The 20,637-nt window shown below is 49.5% G+C and overlaps 1 protein-coding gene across 3 annotated transcripts in view; it reads left to right on the forward strand.

The window, feature by feature from the left end:
• GEM (GTP binding protein overexpressed in skeletal muscle) overlaps nt 1-20,637 on the forward strand; it is a 208,834-nt gene that overhangs the window by 131,124 nt on the left and 57,073 nt on the right. Inside the window, exon 2 of one of the 3 annotated variants that reach the window (XM_085605263.1) lies at nt 920-1,052. The exons of 1 other annotated variant lie outside the window; for it this stretch is intronic. In XM_085605263.1, the coding sequence (XP_085461389.1) occupies nt 992-1,052 (61 nt within the window). In that variant the 5' untranslated portion in view covers nt 920-991. The remainder of the gene's footprint in view (nt 1-919; nt 1,053-20,637) is intronic. One more of the 3 variants, XM_085605265.1, reaches the window with a different exon arrangement.

Consider the following 20,637-nt stretch of genomic DNA (forward strand, 5'->3'; position numbering starts at 1 on the left):
TGGTGACCCAAAACACCCATTGCCTACAACTCTTCCATTCTTGACCCATTAGCAGCAGCTCTCCCGCCTAGGCTGCAGTCTGTCGCTGTGGTTGCCTCACCTATCAAGCCACTGAAATCATTGTAGTGGGTTTCGCTTTGATAGTTGCTGCTCATTGCTCTGTCACTGCTTTATTACAACAAAAACTCAACATATGTCTACCACACAAATGTCCTGTTTTGACATTGTGTTACTTCCTGCATCTTAAATCACGTTAATCTGTTGCCCGGCACTGAATCCGAATTGCCTAATGCCCACTGTAAAGGAGGAGGAGGAGCCCCAGAATTGTTTCCTCACCACAGAACATTTGACTAAGCACAGAATTGGTTTGTCTGATGCCCCAATACCAAACAATGAGCTTGTTTATTTTGTGGATGGATCTTGTCTCAGAAGGTATGCTATAAATATTGTTGCTGGATATGCTTTATGTGCATTGTATGAGGAAGTGGAGAGCTGACAGTTCTTGCAGGTCTGTTATGTGATGCCCAAGCAGCTGAACTTGTCACCCTCACTCAGACATGCATTCTAGTGTTGCGTAAGATTGTTACTGTGTTCAGTGACTCCAAGTATGTTTATGGAATGGCTCATGATTTTGGTGTTGCTCATGTTGCACATGGGGTTTCTTACTTCTTGTGGGACACCTATTAAAAATGGGTAATATGTTAAGAATTTTCTAGATGCATGCATGTTCCCCCACAAGGTTGCTATATTCAAATGTGCTTCCCACCAATCTTCTCAAGATGAGGTGTTCCAGGGAAATTCTTCTGTAGCTCAAACCACTAAAGTGGCTGCTTTTCTCCAAACCTAATAAATTGCCCTGTTCATTGTATGAATTGATGAGTTTCTTGTGCCAACACTGAAAGACTTGTCTTTATTGCAGGATTAAGCATCTGAGGATGAAAAACAGTCAAGAATTAAACCCAATTGTAACAGGGACACTGACCCTGGAGGTATGGATCAGAAAGAATGGCGACCCAAAATTCCTACTCCTCAACCATGGCCTTGTCTGTGTTGTAAGTGATAGTATGTTTCATGCAGCAACAAACCACTAATTTGATCCCTTCTTTGCTTCTGTTGCTCAGCAAATATGCCAGTCCTGTGCCATATGTCTACTCCACATTATCAGAGAAAGAATTAAGGCTATTCCAGCCATACACCCACCCCCTCCTTTGGGGTTATTTGTCTATTTGTAGATGGAATATATTCATACGGCTAAGTGTTGCTCCTACTACTATATATCGATGATGGTATGCATGTTCTCTGGCTGGATCAAAGCATACCTGTGCTTGCATACTTTCATACTATTATGTTGGCCTAAAAGCTGCTTTGGTATTTCAAACCTCATTTTGGGATTCTGGTTCAACTTTCAAGTGACCGAGGGACCCACTGTGTCTCTTCTGTAATGCAGGTAGTTTGGAAGGTTCTAGGAATAGAGCAGTATTTTCACCTTGCCTATCAACCTTAGTCCTTGAGAAAAGTTGAGCACTACAATTGTATGCTTAAAAACAACTAGCTAAAATCTGCGCCAAAAATTACCTTAAGAGGCATGGCATACTACCGCTGACACTTCTTCCACGAAAACCAAGTTGAGCCCCTATGAAGTAGTCATGGATCGTCCATCTTACTAATCTCAAACCCTCCAGTTGCTCTCAAATTGTCTCTGAATGATGATATGATTCTGCAGGGATTCACTGTCTCGTCAGTTTCTGTCCTCAAGTCCCACTATTGAGCCCCACTGAAGCCTGTCATGAATTTCAGACCAGATCCAGCTTCTGTGGAAAGGTTCCTACCAGACCCTGTCGAATACGAACGCAGCTGTGCAGTGCTGCGGAGTTCCTGCCTGGACCCCCTCCAGCCACTCCAGCTGCACATCCAGGCTCCAGCCCTTCTGCACCTGCTATATGTCCAATCCTGCCCATGGCTTCTGGAAGGGGCTTCAGCTTCTGTGCCTGTGCACCATTATCACCTTAGGATTCATCCCCTCTTCCTCGCCGCTACCAGCTCCATCCAGCAAAGTGGGTGTGGTCGGCTATGGTTGTGACAAGCCTTGTTGCTTGAGCAGTAGTATGGTATTTATTTGAAAAATAGGGTTATAGGCACTCAGAAATGAATTGCATGCTGCCCCTTGCCCAACCTAGAGATTGTTGCTCCTTATATTTTGAAAACACTGGCTTGAACCTCTTGGAGATGTATTGACAAGCCGTCAACTTTACCTCTTGTTGAATTTGCACTCATATGGCCACAGATGCTTGAGAGGGTGTATCGATGGTCCATGTCCCTTTTGACAAGCAAGCAAGTTATCTTAGCCTGTTCTTTCTTAACCTTCACCCTCATGAGCATGGTGATGTTTGTACACTTTACACAATAAGGGTTTCCATTTTTCAAATCAGATCATCATTCCTGCTGCCGCTCACCTTGCTAATGCTGCTCCTGGCTCGACATGTAAAACCAGAAATGGCAGAATCTTTATAGGACAGAGTGAGTATAACCTCAATGTCCCTATCCCATCCTATGATCCAGAATCATGACTTCCACTCTGAGTGCTCATAGGAGTCCTGCCCTATTGTACACAGCCCAATTAATAATACAGAACTTACTGTTTGTCATGGAATTGATCTGGAACCTGTTATCCTGCCTATGTTCCTATGTTGTCCCTCTCATGCGTCAGACTCCCAACAGACTCCTTCATCCGAAGAGACTGCCTTGAGCTACCTCAGAGACTGCCCATTTCTTTGCCATCCTGTTCCACACATACAGGATAGGACTCACCATATATGAAGTTAAAACTCTTGCTGATGTTTTAAAGGAAGTCGTGAAAGCAACATAGCTCACACTTATTTCAGATCAGTTAGCGGCTCAGAGAACTGTCATATTACAGAACAGAATGGCTTTGGATGTTGTCCTTGCTTTCAAGGGTGGGATGTGCATTATAGTTGATGCAGAGTGTCCTTCATTATACCTAATATGTCTACATGCATCTATGTAAAGACTGATCATATTAGAAAAAGTGTGAAGGGACGGGAAAACATATAGAGTGAATTTGATTTAGATGGGGTAGCATCTGATCCTGGTTGAAATGTACTTTGGGGGATTGACGAATGAAGATACTCAAAATTTTGCTAATTGGTTTTGTCATTTTAGATCTCATTTACAAACTCATACGCATTTGCATGTGTATCATTTATCATCATCATGCTAGTAAAGTTACTGTGCCTTCCTTTCCCCTCACAGTTCCAGTTCCTGAAGACAATGATGGCACCAACAGTGATTCTGATTTTGAAGTTAAAAAGTGTTATGACACTTATTTAGATGCTGAAGTCCTTAGACTAGAATCAATAGAGTTGTTGTACTTTATTGCAAAAAGATTGAGAAACCGCACAAAAATGTACTTTAAAACTACGGTATAGCTAACGCCAAGATAAATCATTAGCTGTTATCGTGTTTTCGTATTGAGCTCATGTCATTAAGTTTGAAGTATTCGGTCTTATTCCCATTTTTTGAACTTTTCAAAAAGAATTCATAAATAACTAAATTGGCATCAGGTAGTTTATATATCTTATATCTCTGTCACAGTCTTATTTCATTCTTCTCATGAGAAAGCTGTGCACCTGCTAATCTGTGTTAGGGTTTCTGCCACATATTCTTTCATTTGAAGGAATTCATGTAGAAAACCTAAACAAGGCATGCAACTATAAATAGAAAAAATAACATTTGTTATTTTTAGGTATTCCCCTTTGGATTATATATGTTCATTTATTTAGGTTTATGTATTATATACAGGTGCTCAAATGTCAGTACCAAAAAGATATTTGCCTTCATTGCCACATGATAGTACAACTTGCTTTAGTATAACCATGTTTTATTTTAGCGTGGCCTGAATTGTTTTTCTAGTTATCGCTATTAAATCATGAACAAGGTTTCATAGAAATTGGTATCTTGATTTCTCAGGTATTGTCTTTAAACAAAAACAATGTTTCAGAGAATAGAAGTAGGTGAAAAACAAGAGGGCTTCATTATTAATTGCTTATTCTGAAGATGTTCAACATTTTGCTGACAGACTATGTAAAGTGGAACAAAGCATTAGTTGATAGAGACGCACTTCACTCCAGTGATTTGAGACTGAGCCGTAAACATCTTCTCTTACTGAAGGCGGCAGAGAAGGCATATCAAGCCCTCTGCGCAGCTCAGCTTATCTGCCTGCCTGAAGGACAAAGTCTCAGAGACACAGATATTGGAGCAGCAACTGCTATTTCTTTATTGAACACTGCTTCTATTGTACAGAAAAGGTATGCGGGTGCGAACTTGATTCACATTGTATGCACTAGGATAGGATTTTGATTTCAATGAGTATTGAAAATATAGTCCTAGCTTCCTAGTGTTCTTGAGTGTGTCTATTCATGATGAAAAATGTTGAGGTTCTACTAACTATTCAGGTAAGCATCCAAAGGACTGACAGTTGTCTAAGAGTCACATCACTCATATAATGCTCAGTGGGTTAAGGTCAATCAGGTTCTCTCCTCATGTATGTACAATGACTCAGTCCTTAATGCAGAGGTTCTAGAGAACCCTTTCTCAGGACGTGTTCTGGAGAGAAAGCCAGAAAACGTATCAATAGAGACTTAGATGTTTATCCTTCTACTGGTGATAAACGGAGAGCTACATCATTTTTTAATGAACATCTATTAATTAGTGTGCTATGAATCTGGATAACACTATGGAAAAACACTTACATAAAATTGTTTGTATGCAAAGGCATCTGTATTAACTCTGTGTGAAAAAGCTGATCTCTAAAGGAAACAGACAAAACGGACTGTTGTGTTGGTTTTGAGGTCTCTTATACACAGTAAGGACACAGAGCTAAATAAATAAATACAGTTGCGGCTCGCAATACTCGCGAGTGTGGGGAGGTTCGCACGGAGGTTCGCGTGGGTGGTAAAATAATATATTTTTTTAACTTACCTGACCGGGTCCTGCTTCCCCTCCGCACCTGGGCCGGGTCCCGTGTTTGAAGTTTTCCTGCTCCTCAACAGGACAGGAACAGGCATGCTCCCTCCTCTCCCGTAAGCCAATCACAATGCTGCAATGGCAGCGTTGTGATTGGTGCGGACAGCGCCCAGCTGGGCACCTGTAGGGAGGACATTTTCTCTATGTAGGCTGCATGGAGCCTACATAGAGAAAATGTAGAGTGTGCATGACTGGTTTGGTCGGCCCTAGAGGGCCGACCAAACAGTCAGGGCCCATAACTGTGGGTAAGCCACTCCTCCCGCCCGCCCCCAACCAGGCATACCCTCCCGCCAGCCCCCAACCAGGCATACCCTGCCTTTTGCTTTCTCACAGTGCGAGCAGCAGAAACATAAAATGGTATTTAAAATACCATTTTATATTTCTGCTTCCCACACTGCGAGGAAGCAGTGGGGAGACGCTCCTCCGCCCTAATGGAGGAGCCACCCCTAAGTAAATATAAAATCATTTTACGGCAAAAACTATTTTAATATTTTGGGTTGGAACCAGAATCAATAAGCAGTAAGAACTGCAAAGTACAGCTTGGGTATGCACGTTCTTAGTGCTTTCTTTTTTGCCACACATCCCAGGAGTGTATCATATTGCATCACCTTTGTGTGCAAGCACGGCAGAGTGGTATCCTTGAAAGTGAGTTTATGCAGCCTTACTATAATTTTATTTTGGTTTCAATTAATTATGTAGCTAATCAGGATCCAAACACTTTAATTAACATCTTTTGTCCCATAAAATAAAGTTGAGCATGGCCGGCGCTTCTAGCATGTAAGTGCCCACAACGTAATCAGGGTAATGCCGCTGACCGAGGCACCCACAGGGTGCCACTAGAGAGGTCAGCGCTCTAGTGTCGCCTGGGCACCTTACAACCCTCCCCTCCCCCTTAGGGGGCAGGGACTCCGGCTGGAGTCCCCCCACTTCCCGCCTGGTGGTGACGCGAAGGGCGTCACTTCCTGGGCGTCTTGGTCTTGGGGGAGGCTATATATCCATCCCCCACCATGTTGGCGACCTCTTTATAGCCGTTCACACCGCATCGAAGGTCTCGCCGCCCGTCTTGTCCTCGTGTGCCTGCAAGTCGCCACGGTGATTGCCGCTCGTGACACCCCCGCCCCAGTCCTGTCCCTGGGCAGTACCAGGTTGTACGGGGCCCTTTGGCATCGCCTGCCATGGGTGGGGGGCGTGACCACTGTGGTGTTCCGCCCGCTTGCAGCCCCTCGCGTTCCCAGGCCCAGGCGGGGTCCATGCGCCCCCACAGGCATATGCCAGTGGGGTCTCGGGGTACGCTTGTGGGGGGGGGGGGGCGGCAGATCCCTGTTGCAGCCCAGGGGGGTGCCACTTGGTTCTTGACCCGGGTCCTGGGTCGCTCTGCCCCTGCCTGGGCTGCGACGCCTCGCCGCGAGGAGATGCGCCCGCGCCCTTGGCTGCAGGGGTGGAGAGCTGCTAAGTGCGGGGGAAGACAGGTCCACGCACCGCGCCGGCTTTTCCTCGATGCGGCAGGACACGGATTGTTTCCCTTTGGCGGAAGTGGGGTTGTGGGGGTTGATGTTTAGATCAGGCCCCCCACCCCTCTGTGCACTAGGGGGCACACACCGACCGACGGTGTTTGTCGCCATTAGGGGCGTGCTGCTCCTGCGGTACCAGACTATCGAAGCTCTTTTGGGCCCTATGGGGAGAGCAGGAGATGAGCGTCCGTGTAGCTAGGGCCTGCTGTGCACTGCCACTGCCGTGTCTGCATTCACCCACCGCACCTCCCCCTGCCCGGGAACAGCCCAGGTAATGCCCGGGTGGGCTGCACAGTGCACTCCGCACAGGACTGCTCGGCCGCTACCCGCGTGGTGGACTAGCGGCCGGGGAGGGAGGGCGGGGTGTCGGCCATATTCAAAGACGTGACGGGGTTCCAACGAATAAGGCGTCTGTCTCCGGATCCAAGCGGGTAGGTTCGAGTCCCTCCGAGCTCAGGTCTTTACCTGGGCAGTACGGTCAGATTCCCTCCCCGGAGAGCGGGTGTCAATCCCCGATCTCCTCCATGCCTCTGTCTACTCCGGCGATAGGGATGGCAATGGGATTTCCTTCAGTGATTGGAAAACTCCCCAACCGCTCCACAGTGCCCCAGGTCGCATCATCCAGCCCGGCCGGCGCCGCCCACACTCAGCACGTGGGCCCAGGTTGGTCGCACACGGTGCCCTGCCCAACCCCTGAATCGCGGCCCCCACGAGCGCATCCGAGCGCGGAAACAGGGGGTGGGGGGGGCTTTGCGGCAGCGTGACAATGAGCTGGCAATCTCCTTGCTCTGGCCCCACACTGCCCCCAATCAGCTCACCGGTGATAGGCACAGCCAGCCTCTGCCTTGTCTTTCACCCAGAGACACCCCGGGCCTGCACTCCGTGTGCGGTCCCCTGCCCATACGGGTTTCTGGGGAAGGGGGGTGGGGGGGGTTTGGGCCTCGCCGCCCACTCCCCCTCCCCGGGGCAACACGCATGCACAGCGGCCCCTCCCTTCGTCAGTCGAGAGGCAGAGCGGGGGTGCTGCTGGAGTGACTGGCACTCTTAGGCCGCGGTTTCAGTACAGGTGCGCAGGGCAGCTTGCTAAGCAACCTTTTTTGCTGAGGGGCCGCGTGGGCCCACCCCTGGGGTTTCCTGCAGCCCCTCCCAGGGCCCCTCGCCTGGCAGACCCTGGGGCAGGGGGTCCCTTGCGCTTTCTGGGTGTGGCCCTCCCTGGTGAGCACAGTGCTGCTTGGGCCCAAGGGTCAACAGGATACCATCGGACCTTTAGGTCGCATGCGCCCCCCCTGTGCATACCCGCCTGTGCCCCCTCCTTTGTATCAGCCAAGGAACCCAGGGAACAGTCCAGCGGTGATTTCTGCAGCTAACATGCCTTTCCCGCCTATCTTGTTTCTCAGCTGCTGTGGCACTTCAGGTCCCGAGGAATAGTGCCGGAGTGCACGTTGGGAGTCAAGGTCAAGGTAACCAAGTGGGGCGGCCAGAAAACAGCTGGCCCCTGGGGTGTCATGGCTCGCTGCGTAGGGCGCTGCTGGCCTTCCACCGACCTTGGCACAGGGTAGTAGTCACTGGTTCACGTTGGTAGTTTAGGGCAGCACCCTTCCCTCCTGCGCCACACACTTGGTTTTCTCTCCCACAAGCAGGTCTTCGTGAGACGAGCAGCGCTGTCGATGCCCGTTTCCAAAAGGGACACATGCACGCAGCAGGTACGGGCACTGGGAAGGGTCACCTCGCAGGCCCCTGGGACAGTACTTGCAGCCTGCGAGCAGAGATAACCTCTGCCCGGCCACGTCGCTGGGGGGGCAGAGCTGGGCCATCGCTGCGCCCGTGAGGGGTGTGGGTCTCAGGGGCTGGGGCAGGGAGGTCTGGGGCACCGGCTAACCTCTCCTTCATCTCCACTCACAGTGCCTCCGAAGCCCGTCCGCCTGGCCCGATGTTCCGTCCTTGTTCTCCTGGTCGTAAGTAAGTACAGAGTCACAGGGGGCCAGAGTGTGTCCCCAGGGCCAGGACCTGGGCTACTTGTGTCCGCGGGTGTGGCTTCCTGGGCTAAACACTTTTTCCCTTATCCTTCCAGATTGGGAGGCCCCCGCAGGAGAATCGATGGATAGTCAGGGATCCCCACCGCTTTTTTTCGATGAGTTCCCAAGTCGATGAGACCCAGACTGGCATCTCTGAAGATGCGCGGATCGCCATACCGTATAGATCAGCTCAGAGAGTTCACATCGCAGCATCAGCTATGCTCTGCTCCTAGGAACGCCCTTCTTCAGAATGTGTTGAAAACATGTAGCACTGCAATATTAAAAGCATTCGACTTTCAGGTATTCGCAGCTGCGGGCGTGTTATGGCTAAACTAGTGAGCCGATCAACCTGAACTCAACAACATGCACCGTCTAGCGATCCAGACTGTTTCTGTTACACTGTGTGCAGACCAAGGTCGCTATTCACTGTTCAAGATGTTAACAACAGACAGTTCTCATGTGAAGCAAAGTCGAGTAAGCATTTCTCAATTCTAATAACATGTGACTACAGTGTTGTGTGCAAAAGCAGCAAAAGCGGCAAGATGGCTTTCTAACATTTAAACGCGGTTATGCTAACTTAGCGTTGTACATAGGTAGATAACGATCATCACTACATCCCCCCATGATCGGACCAGTAACCACTAGGGGCGCACTAGCAAGAACGCAGAGTTCAAGTTCGATAGAACGGAACCAAGGGCATGAACTAGAAGTCCATATAAGGGAATTGAAAAAGTAAGAGAAAAACAATTTCAATGGAAAGAGCTAAAACGTAGAAGGGTGGTGAAAACAAATCACACATACTTTAAAAAAAAAAAAAAACAATCAAGGACTGAGGACCGAACGAAAGTAGAAAAGTCAATCCATCAAAGTGTATGCACAATACGTTGCTACCGCTTCCAAGAGGAAATCATTGGAACGTTCCGCAAAAGTATCGGCCATCCAGTTCAGGACGGTGAAAGAACAGACGTGTTCTTCAACCACCGGAGCCTCCAGCACCTGGCGAGGACAACCGGTGGGTATCTCAAGATAACTGTTCGCCAAGAAGTCAATCGCTGCATTTCCGATGTCCCAATTACCAAGAACTCCATACGCTGCAGCACAGGCCATAATCCCGACGCCAGAACAGTCCGACTCGTGGGCCCCTAGGGGGCTCATAAGCCGATCATAATCCGGATCAGGAGACACCGGGTTTGACAGACACAAATCCAGAGCCCATTGGAACGGACAATCTAGGCAATGAAAGACAGGCTGCACACAAGTAAAGTAGGCAAACCGGAAGGACAATCCATAGGCTACGCTCAGAGTCGCCAGTGGTAAGGTGCCATAGAATTCAATCAGCTGGTTACGAAGATGGTGCAGCCGGGACATGTTGTTGTGCCACGCAAGTTGTGCATCCATAGCGCAAGGCACAGATCAACAATAGTATTCCAGCTACGAGGGCAAGAAGCAAAGAGAGACCTCCGAAGACACTGGAAAAAATAGAATGAAAAAAGGCCGGGATCACTCCAAAAATAGTTTGAAAAGAGGTCACGAGGCCGGAGCCCACGATTTAAAAAAAATGAGCTATGCCACTTGTGGAAGAGGCATTAAAGATAGTCTGTATCAAGGTCCCAAAATGAAGGGGAAGATCAGTATTTAAAAGCGCTTGCACCTCAGTGCGCGTGTTTGCTACGTGAAGGACAAATGTTTCCCGGGATGAAGTCAAAGCGACCTCTTTCTGAGACAATAGAGCCCTTATTCTGCTCATCTTATTGAACTCTGCTTTCAAGGTTGGAATTAAAGGCCATATGGAGACATCCAGCCGGCCATGCGGGGGTGGGAAAAGGACGTTATTAAAGCAAACCACCCTCTGTGATACAGTCACGATGTAGGGAATTCCCACTAGCATCCCACAGCAAGCTTCATTATTTAACAGCAAATAACTACCGTTAGCAAGCAGCGTAAAAGACGGGGTTATAACAGGGACAGGGATCCCTTTCAGGACGCAAGCTAAATTAGGGGCCTGTACATTACACGCACCATGCAATTGAATGTGCCTACACACAACAGAGTGATCCGGTGCAGAAGTGCACTCTTCCCCTTTCAAGTAAACCTCCTTGCTGTCCCTCACACATCTGTATGTGAAAGGGAGCGACCAGACTTCATGTAAGAAGGCAGTACCCAACTGTTCGTACCTGCCCAAGGCATAATGTTTCATGCACGAACTAAACTTGAACAGGGGGAACGGTAGAGTGATCAACCCATGTACAAGCCACACGGCCGAATTCAGTTCGGCAACAGAGAAAGGCAAAGGTTCTAACTTTTCAATGTGCATCAATGAATATGTAGCATCCTTCATGGACATGGATTGCTGCTTCGCAGTCAAATTAAAGGGAAGGAATAAAGATGAAGTATTCATGTAATCCCAAGGGACTTTCCCTGCCTTCAATGTTTTCAATGTCCATGCAAACCGCATAATAGATCGCAATTGGTTCTGACCATGATACAATACAGATAAATCATCCTGCACAATGTCTACTACTGATGAAACAATGTTATCTAAAGTATAGATTCTGGAAGACAGGGTGTTAATGCTATTATCTATAACAGCCAACACTTTTTCCATATTGGCTTGATCAATAGCACGCAATCTGGAAGCAGCCTCAATTTGTGACAACTTCCAAACTTCGTTATATACAGCATACACCCATCGCTTGGGTCTGCCAACAGCAGGACCCTTAACAAAATCATTCAAATCTATTTTGTCATTTAATCGCGCTAAATGGAGCTTAACAGACGCTAAAGTGGAATGTTGCAGCCAAGACTGGCATAACTTCCCTACTGAGTAGATAGTTACAGTGTGAGAGGATTCAAAACGGGGGTCCACACAAACCTGTGTATACCCCTGCTTCAAATCCAGAACCCTACGTTGACAAGAGTCCGCACTCGTTTGCCACACCAACCACCCCTTCGGGTTCAATGTAGAAATATTGAAGGAAGTGTTGGAAACCTGTGTCCGCAACATATCAAGGGATAGACCCGTGTGATTATCCCAATGAGGATAAGCACCCAGATCCGGCATGGAGGGAGAATTTAATTTTTTAGTGGTAGCCAATCCAAAACAGGTCGTCTGAAAAATGGAGGAATTTAAAAATAACATATGATTCGGGATAAGACAGGCACGATGCAAAGCCTCTGTTCCCTGTACCTGCCATCGTTTGGAACCCCAAACTGATTTAAGATCGACTGTAGCTTTCCACAGATCATACCCGCCAATTGCAAACTCGTCCATAAAGGACTTGGAATACAATAATTTGGTGTGTGTCAGTCTAATTTTAGAAGCAGCCTCAGGCGCAAACTTAAAATAAAAGGACGCCGGATGTGCTACACTAAAATCAGAAAAATAAGTGAACTTCTCCACCAGCGTGGTAGAACTGCCCATCCTAGGGGCAGGGCAGTGTTCCCATTGTGTAAAATTTACAAAATTTCTAAACGTATTCGCCTTGTGCAGGAAATGAGTGCCATAATGTTGATAACAAAATTGTTCATCATAATTAGCAGTATCTAAATACAAATCCTCAGCATCAAACGCAGCATAATATTTCAAATCAGAAAACAGTGCTTCTATGGCTTGAACATCCCAATCATCTGAGTGAATGTTCTGTTTAACGACATCACCCATAGAAACACGAAATACATTTGGCACATTAATCACTTCAGTGGGGCCATGGATTTGGAATTTAACAGCATCCCAAGCGATCCCATCACGTACAGGCCAGGCAGTAATGTTCACAAAAGTCTGGTCCCTCTTCATTATGTGTGATGAGGAGTGGGGGGCCAAAGTTCCATTAATTAGTCCAATCGTAGAGCGTTCATTCAGGTAGTGTCCATTGATAAGTCTAAAAAACACCACCACAAAGCCAATGGACATAAATAAAAAAAACACATATGAGCACCAGCCAAATGTAAGTCCAAGGGCGTATCAAAAAATGTCTCTTGAACCAAGCCACAAAAATCAAAACCTTGGACGGGGCACTGGAAGTCATGGAACAAGAATCAAAAGAGTCTTGTGAGAGGGCAACTGAGGTGGATTGTAAAACAGGCAAGGTAACATCCGCAGGATAAGCATATTCAGTTTCTTCAAGCACGCCACTAGGTGTTTGTGGCAACAAGGGACCAGTAACGGCATGCATCTCGATGGCAACATTAGGCACCATTTCAGGAGCTCAGGCCACCACAGAACGTCTCAGCATTGAAGGGCATGATACTACCAGAGTCATACTGAGAAGAATCGGCCACTCGTTGTACCTGTTATCCTTTCGACCAGGAAGAGGAGGTAAAATGACAGTTCTTGTAACCTGCACTCCAAGCACTGGAACCGGTGCACGATAAGAGGGGCCGAACTCCTTCTTGTTCTCCACCTTCTCACGGACCAGATCACCAACTTGGGGTAGCCAGCCGACTACCGGAATCTGAACTTCAGCTTCAGATGAGGAGGGTACGAGTTCCTTCGCTAGACTGTTTCTGGCTTCTTGTAGAGTCTGCAATACAGCACAGTGTTCATCTACGCCAAAGGGTGCGGCTGACGCCGCCATGTCTAGACCATCAAGGTCTGGAACAAACATTCGAACACCAAAGAGCATCATGTATGGGGTCCGCCCACCCAGAGACCTTCTAGGGAGATTATTAAGTGCTCGTTGCACGTCATATAAGTGGGCAAGCCAGTTCCGGCCAGTACCCAAAACTCGGGCTGTCAAAGATTGCTTTAAGTCACGGTTCATTCGCTCCACTACACTATTGCCCTCAGGCCGGTAGGGAGACGAAAATTTGACTTGGACCCCCAAATTTCTCATGGCCTCTTTGTACGCCTTAGAGGCGAACGCCGGGCCCTGATCAGAATGAAAGGTACCACACGCAAAACTCCCAACAAAGACACGCAAATCCTTAATGACAGTGCGAGAATCAGCACTCCTTTGTGGCCACACCCACAGAAAACGTGTGCACGAATCCACTGCAACAAAGATGTATTTGAAAGCAGTATCAGAGGTAAAAGGACCGCAGTAATCTAAATAAACACAACCCAATGGTTTAATAGATATGTACAACTGAGTTTGTGGCGGGCAGGCTGCAGAAGAAGGTTTAATCTGCTGGCATATATCACAATTAAGAACATACGCCCTGGCTTGTTTGTACAAACCGCACCACCAGTAACGTTGTTGTAACAAAGATATAGTAGCCGCAACGCCGGCATGCGCGGACGCGATGCCCTCGTGGGCCGCTAATATCAAAGAAGGTCTGCAGTCCGCATTGGGAATCAATCTGTCACCAACGTCATTAATCCTCACTAATGGGACTTTATCAGGACTTAAGCGATAATGGTAACGAGCAGGGAAACCTTTTGGTGGCTTCGTGTCCTGCTCTGTAGCAGCAATAGCTGCCAAGATGTCATCATCGATCTTACTTTTGGATCTTGTAACTGCTGCTACTAAGTATGTCGCCACTGCTGTTTTTGCTGCCTCGTCAGCTAAGCTGTTGCCGACAGCATGGACACCAACGCGTTGGCGACCAAGAGTGTGAATTACATTCACGAGAGGCAGACGGTCTTTAAGATCTGCCACTCGAACCCAAAGCAGCTTATGCTTTATAGTGCTACCTTTGGAATCATGGTAGTCATTTTGAGACCAAAAATGTAGATTGTCGTTGTAAGATTGAACACAATAAAAGGAGTCACTCACTATAAGTGTAGTGACTCGGGATCAGCAAACTCCAGTGCGAGCACCAGGGCACGTAGCTCCGCCAACTGAGCGGTACAATCACCCAATGACTGCGTGTGCACGACATCGGACATGAATTCACCATTCACGAAAGTACCAACCACAATTGCGCATGCCGCTGAATAGGCGTGCTTTGATCCAGTTGCGGGTTGCGCAGACCCGTCAGTGTATATGACACAATGGTAATCCTCGAGCGGGCGCAAGGACAGAGGAGCTGGATGAACGAATTCATACTGCAAAAACTCCTGAGTCTGAAGGGCCGCGTCAAATATAAAGGTGATGTCCGGCGAGGTCAAGGAAGTGGCCCATTGTATCCACCTTGGATGCAAAGCTTTAGAATTCGGTACACTCGCTTTCGTCACCGCCTCTAGGGCAGGATAAGGTGTAACCACCAACATGCGTTTCCCTTGCGACAGCGCTCGTTCTTTCAGAATCGCCATCTGCACTGCTGTCAGAACTTTCTCGACAGCGGAAAAACGCAGTTCAGCTGAAGTGTACAAATGAGATTTGTAAGCAATGGGGACGGTGTTGCCCTCATTGAACGTTAAGTATGTGAAACCAACTGCGCCGGGCACTATTCTTATGACCAGGTTAGTGTGATAATCACGTGACAGTAAATACTTAGAAGCAAGGAGATCAGCTTTCAATAACTGCAATATAGCTGAATGCTCAGGCAGCCAACAGGATTTGGAAAAAATAGGTTGTACCAAGGCGTAAAGCGGCTTGATACGCTGGGCATAATCCGGGATATAAATTCGACCGAAATTCAGAAAGCCCGGCAGGGATTGTAATTTCTTCAGTGAAGTAGGAGCACGGAGGCATGCGCACTTTTCTAGAAAGTGCGGAGCCAATCCTCGACCTTCATTGTTGAGTTCGTACCCCAAGAACAACACTGTAAACTCTGCAATGTGCGACTTCGCAAAATTGAATTTGTAACCGAAGTCTGCAAACAAAACAACAATGCGATCAACGTGCCGAAGATGCGGGTCCAACTCGTCATCCGTGAGATAAATGTCATCCACGTACGAGTACGCATCTGGGTCTACATCCTCCAAGAGGGAGACCACGCGAGCGGCAAAGACTCCCGGGCTGTTTTTATAGCCCATTGGCAATGTTTTAAATTTTAAACGCCGTCCACTCACTACTAAGAGAGGACAGGTTATGGCTGTAAAAACCATTGGATATGTAAAGTGTGGTTTTAAACCTTTTTCTCACGAGACTATCAACGAGAGCCGAACTATGGGTATTCTGTACTGCACAGGTCCGGCAATGCGAGTTAAGGTGCCGGTAATCCAAAACTAGGCGGTACGACACGTCAGGCTTCGTCACAGTAAACAACGGATTATTCATAGGTGACACACATGTTTCGATAACTCCCTGATATTCCAATTGTTCAAGGATGGATGCTACGTGAGATCTAGCTTCACGACGCATGGGGTATTGGGCGTGTGGCTGGGGCGTAGTCCGTAACGGAATCTCATGGCCGGGGGACAATTTATCCCAGCCTACCTGAGTCCGCTATAACGCAGGGGCTTGCACCTGAGCCCATTCCCCGGCATACTTATCAGCTAGGACCTTAGGCACACTGTGCGCAAAGGACGGGAGGATCACCTCCTCCCCTCTAGGAGCAGCCAAAACGAAAGCCGGGGGCCAATCTGCCTCCGCCAACAAAATATCATAGGTAGTGGTCAGATGATCCCAAAAAACCCCTTGAATTGTACGTTGTATGTCACCTTCAATGTGAAGAACTATATTATATAGTCTATCAGGGGGAGACACACGAGTGTCAGCAATTTCAATATTCACGAATATATCAGTTGCTGTCGCCACCAGATATGGACGCAGTGCTTGTCGCACTACTGTAACTTCCGCCGCGCTGTCCAGCAGCGTTAGCGCCCATGTTAGGTTCTGAAGCTGCGTCCGTACCATCTGAGGCATATCTCGCTGTCAGAGCAGCAACCTTCTTCTTCTGAAACGGGGGTCGTTGACATGCAGAGTCTTCTTGCTTGCCTTTGCCGTCAGTCTGTCGGGATTGCTCACGTGCTTGCGGTGCACCCCGACTTTTACCAGCGCCTCCGTCACCGGATTGTGAAGCCGATGTTTCCTGTGAAAAACGAGGAGAGCGTTGTACAGAAACCTGAAATCTATCAGGTGACTTAATAGTAGCACGGTCGCGCAAATCATAAGTGCGTTCACTACTTGACTGAACGGGAGAGGCAGGACGAGACCCCTGTTTCTGTTGCTGTTTTTCTTGTTTTTTCGCCCTCCAACTTTGTTTTGGAAAGTTAGGGCGCTCGTCCTTACCAGACGAGTTTGCCTTTGTCTGCTGAGAATCAGGATTTTTCACAGGTGGCTTAACCCCTAAAGCGCTACGACCAACCTGTTTATAGGCCATCGCAATCATTTTTGCGAATTCCCTCGGCTTGTCGTCTTCGTCCACCGTGTCTCATTTATTAAGCACTTGGAACTGCATAGCATCTCCTTTGAGGTTGCCCAATATCATGGTAGCAACCACATCAAAGACACCGACAAGCCGCATACCTAATTCAATAGCAGCCTCCGCACCATGATTCTCCTGAACACGTTTTATAACGGAGGGCAGTACCGACAGAGACGGAGTGCCATAGCACTTCGAGTATGTCGCTGCAAAGACCTTACCCCAGTTTTCACAATCTGCCATGTCTGGGACTAAGTCTTTAGGCAAAGCAATGGTAAGGATCCTGTGCTTCTCCACAGGAGATGTACGCGGATAAACCGCTTCTATTTGATCAAATTTCTCAGCAAGCCAATAAGGGAAATCATCCCTATTCTGGGGTCGCTTGCCTACCACCAAATTGACCATAACAGGACTGATGACCACCGCGTGGTGGTCCGTCTGTTGTCCCGCAACAGCAGTAGCGACCACCTGCACGTTGCGTGACACGTACTGCACTAGAGCCCTATGTACTGTAATCAGGGCAGTGTGCAGAACGCGCAACTCAGCCACCGCTACCTGCAGGTAACGGGGATGAGGCGTAAATCCGGCTAACACCGGCCACGTGGCCCCTGGGATTGACAAAGGGCCCATTCTCGCCGGAGTTACCGCATGGGGAAGGGCGCCATTAAACCAAATGTTATGCTGCCAGGCAGAAATAGGAATTTCTTGAGTCCTATATGGCGTATAGTTGGCTGGTAACGCCGTGTGAGTATAATTGTGGAACGTATCATCGTCATCACTTATCGCCGGGAAAGTAACCCAAGAGTAGAACAACTCAAACGGAAACAAGGCATCGGCACTCACAACAAAAATCACAGCCATACCATCGTCTGGCACCCCATAATTCGCCAAATGACGTTTCAGGGGGGCTCGGCTATGAGCCAGAATATCGACCGCCATTAGGACACAAACAGTAAATCTACAATATATCAGTAGCCCCAGGGTTCAGATTAAATAACCTTTTTAATGATCAAGCTTGAATGAACCTATTTAGTCGAAACACAGGTAGGTTAAACCGTCACTCCCATTATCCGGAAACCAGAGTGAGGGTGTTGTGGACTAATACAAGCACTACTAAGGCGTCTCAAATCAATAGACCAAACGTTAGGTGCGCCATGTTGCAGGGATTCTGCTTATGCGCAGAACTATGCACAGGAACCCAGGCCCTCAGTGAATTGCGGTGTACCAAAAACTCACCTCAGAACCCAGAACCCCTATCCGGCCAGCATCAGTGTCGCATTTCTCAATTCTAATAACATGTGACTACAGTGTTGTGTGCAAAAGCAGCAAAAGCGGCAAGATGGCTTTCTAACATTTAAACGTTTTTTTCCATCGGACCTTTAGGTCGCATGCGCCCCCCCTGTGCATACCCGCCTGTGCCCCCTCCTTTGTATCAGCCTGGAACCCAGGGAACAGTCCAGCGGTGATTTCTGCAGCTAACATGCCTTTCCCGCCTATCTTGTTTTTCAGCTGCTGTGGCACTTCAGGTCCCGAGGAATAGTGCCGGAGTGCACGTTGGGAGTCAAGGTCAAGGTAACCAAGTGGGGCGGCCAGAAAACAGCTGGCCCCTGGGGTGTCATGGCTCGCTGCGTAGGGCGCTGCTGGCCTTCCACCGACCTTGGCACAGGGTAGTAGTCACTGGTTCACGTTGGTAGTTTAGGGCAGCACCCTTCCCTCCTGCGCCTCACACTTGGTTTTCTCTCCCACAAGCAGGTCTTCGCGAGACGAGCAGCGCTGTCGATGCCCGTTTCCAAAAGGGACACATGCACGCAGCAGGTACGGGCACTGGGAAGGGTCACCTCGCAGGCCCCTGGGACAGTACTTGCAGCCTGCGAGCAGGGATAACCTCTGCCCGGCCACGTCGCTGGGGGGGGCAGAGCTGGGCCATCGCTGCGCCCGTGAGGGGTGTGGGTCTCAGGGGGTGGGGCAGGGAGGTCTGGGGCACCGGCTAACCTCTCCTTCATCTCCACTCACAGTGCCTCCGAAGCCCGTCTGCCTGGCCCGATGTTCCGTCCTTGTTATCCTGGTCGTAAGTAAGTACCGAGTCACAGGGGGCCAGAGTGTGTCCCCAGGGCCAGGACCTGAGCTACTTGTGTCCGCGGGTGTGGCTTCCTGGGCTAAACGCTTTTTCCCTTATCCTTCCAGATTGGGAGGCACCCGCAGGAGAATTGATGGATAGTCAGGGATCCCCACCGCTTTTTTTCGATGAGTTCCCAAGTCGATGAGACCCAGACTGGCATCTCTGAAGATGCGCGGATCGCAGCTTTATTAGAATTGGCCAAGACCAAGGGATTGGCTTGGGCCACCGAACTTTTGAAATCCAACAATCCCGAGGACTCAGGAATCGCCAGCGAGGTCACGGCCGCAGAACACGAGCCCAATGAGGAGGCAGGCCTCTCCAGGTCTAAGAGGATCCGCAGACCTATGGTCAGAGACTTCCCGGCCGAGCAGCTGCCAGCGAAGAGCCGGGCTTTGGCCCCCCCAGGGCACCGCCCCCCTCCCTGCGCCCCCGGCCCTGGCACCTGGAACAGTGCCCACTCCGGCCAGCTGCCCGCCTTCGGTAGCTTACGCTACATCGGATGACCTTGGTAAGCTCTCAGACACTCTGTGGAGCTTTATGTCCGAGGTTAGAGCAGGCCTAGCCTTGGCCAGCCCATCCAGTGTGGTTGGGAGTGCTGCTACCCCCCTCCCTGCAGGGGCACCGGCGGTCCCTGCCTTCACGCAAGTCGGGGGCGGGCAGCCTGCCTTGCGTATCACCTGCTCAGGTTGGGGGTCTGGCCCTGGCGAGCCCCTCGTCCTTAGGAGGACAGCTACCAGTGGGAGGGGCCCCCCTGCCGACGGGTCCCCCCACCCTGGTCCAGCCCACGGTGGTGACCGCACCCACCACACCCACTGAGGTCTCCACGGCCACAAAATCAGCAGTACTACCCCCAGCAGTAGTGTCCAAGCCCCTGGTCACCATGGCACCGTTGCTATCTGGTCGCTGCTGTTTGGGGTGGGAAGTTCGTCTGGCAGCTAAAGAAGGCATCTGGAGGAGAGAGTTTATTGATATTTTCCCCTCCTTATGCATGGGGCCGAGGGGGTCGACACTAGGAAAATGAGGGGTAAAGATGACCACAAGAAAGTGCGTTTCCAATCCTGGCCCGAAAAGAACATTGGCACTTGGGGGCAAGCCTTCGCCATCCTGGCGACTGTGATCATGGAAAGATTCCCGGAGCAAGGGCCAGGGCTTTTCCAATACGCCAGCATTATCACTAAGGAGGCAGAGATGAGTGGAGGGATGGGTTGGTACCGCTATGACTGCGATTTCAGAAAGAAGATGGCCATGTGCCCTAAACTGGAGTGGGACCAATTAGAGGAGAGGCTTTGGGTCATGCCCATGGGAAAGCGCACAGTCCAAGGGACAGCAAAGCCTAGCACCTCCAATAGTGACAAGCCCAAGGACACGAAGCAGGAAGCGAAAGGGCCAGACTAAAAAGTCCTTTCGGGGGGGTCGTGGAGGGGGCCGGAAGCAGGGCAACTGATCAAAGTTCCATGGGACCTGCAGGCTATTCAACGCGGGCTCCTGCTCTTGGGGGAAAGCATGCAGGTTCGCACACAACTGCAGCAAGTGTGGGGCCTCCCACCCTGCCTCCTCCTCCAAGCGAGACAGCTCGAGTCAGCTCCCGGCCAGACAGGACAAGTAAACCCTGCCCCCCCCTGTTTTCCCCCCTCCATCCCGGCCCCATTTTCCCCCCACCAGTGATGTAGGCTGCCGGGTGCTCCCCGGGGGGGACCTGCCCTTCTCCCTCTAACCAAGGGTACGTCCCCCATCATCATCGCCAACCTCCTTCCCTTGA

The sequence above is a fragment of the Triturus cristatus genome, chromosome 5_1, assembly GCF_964204655.1.
Source record: "Triturus cristatus chromosome 5_1, aTriCri1.1, whole genome shotgun sequence".
Classification (NCBI taxonomy): Eukaryota; Metazoa; Chordata; class Amphibia; order Caudata; family Salamandridae; genus Triturus; species Triturus cristatus.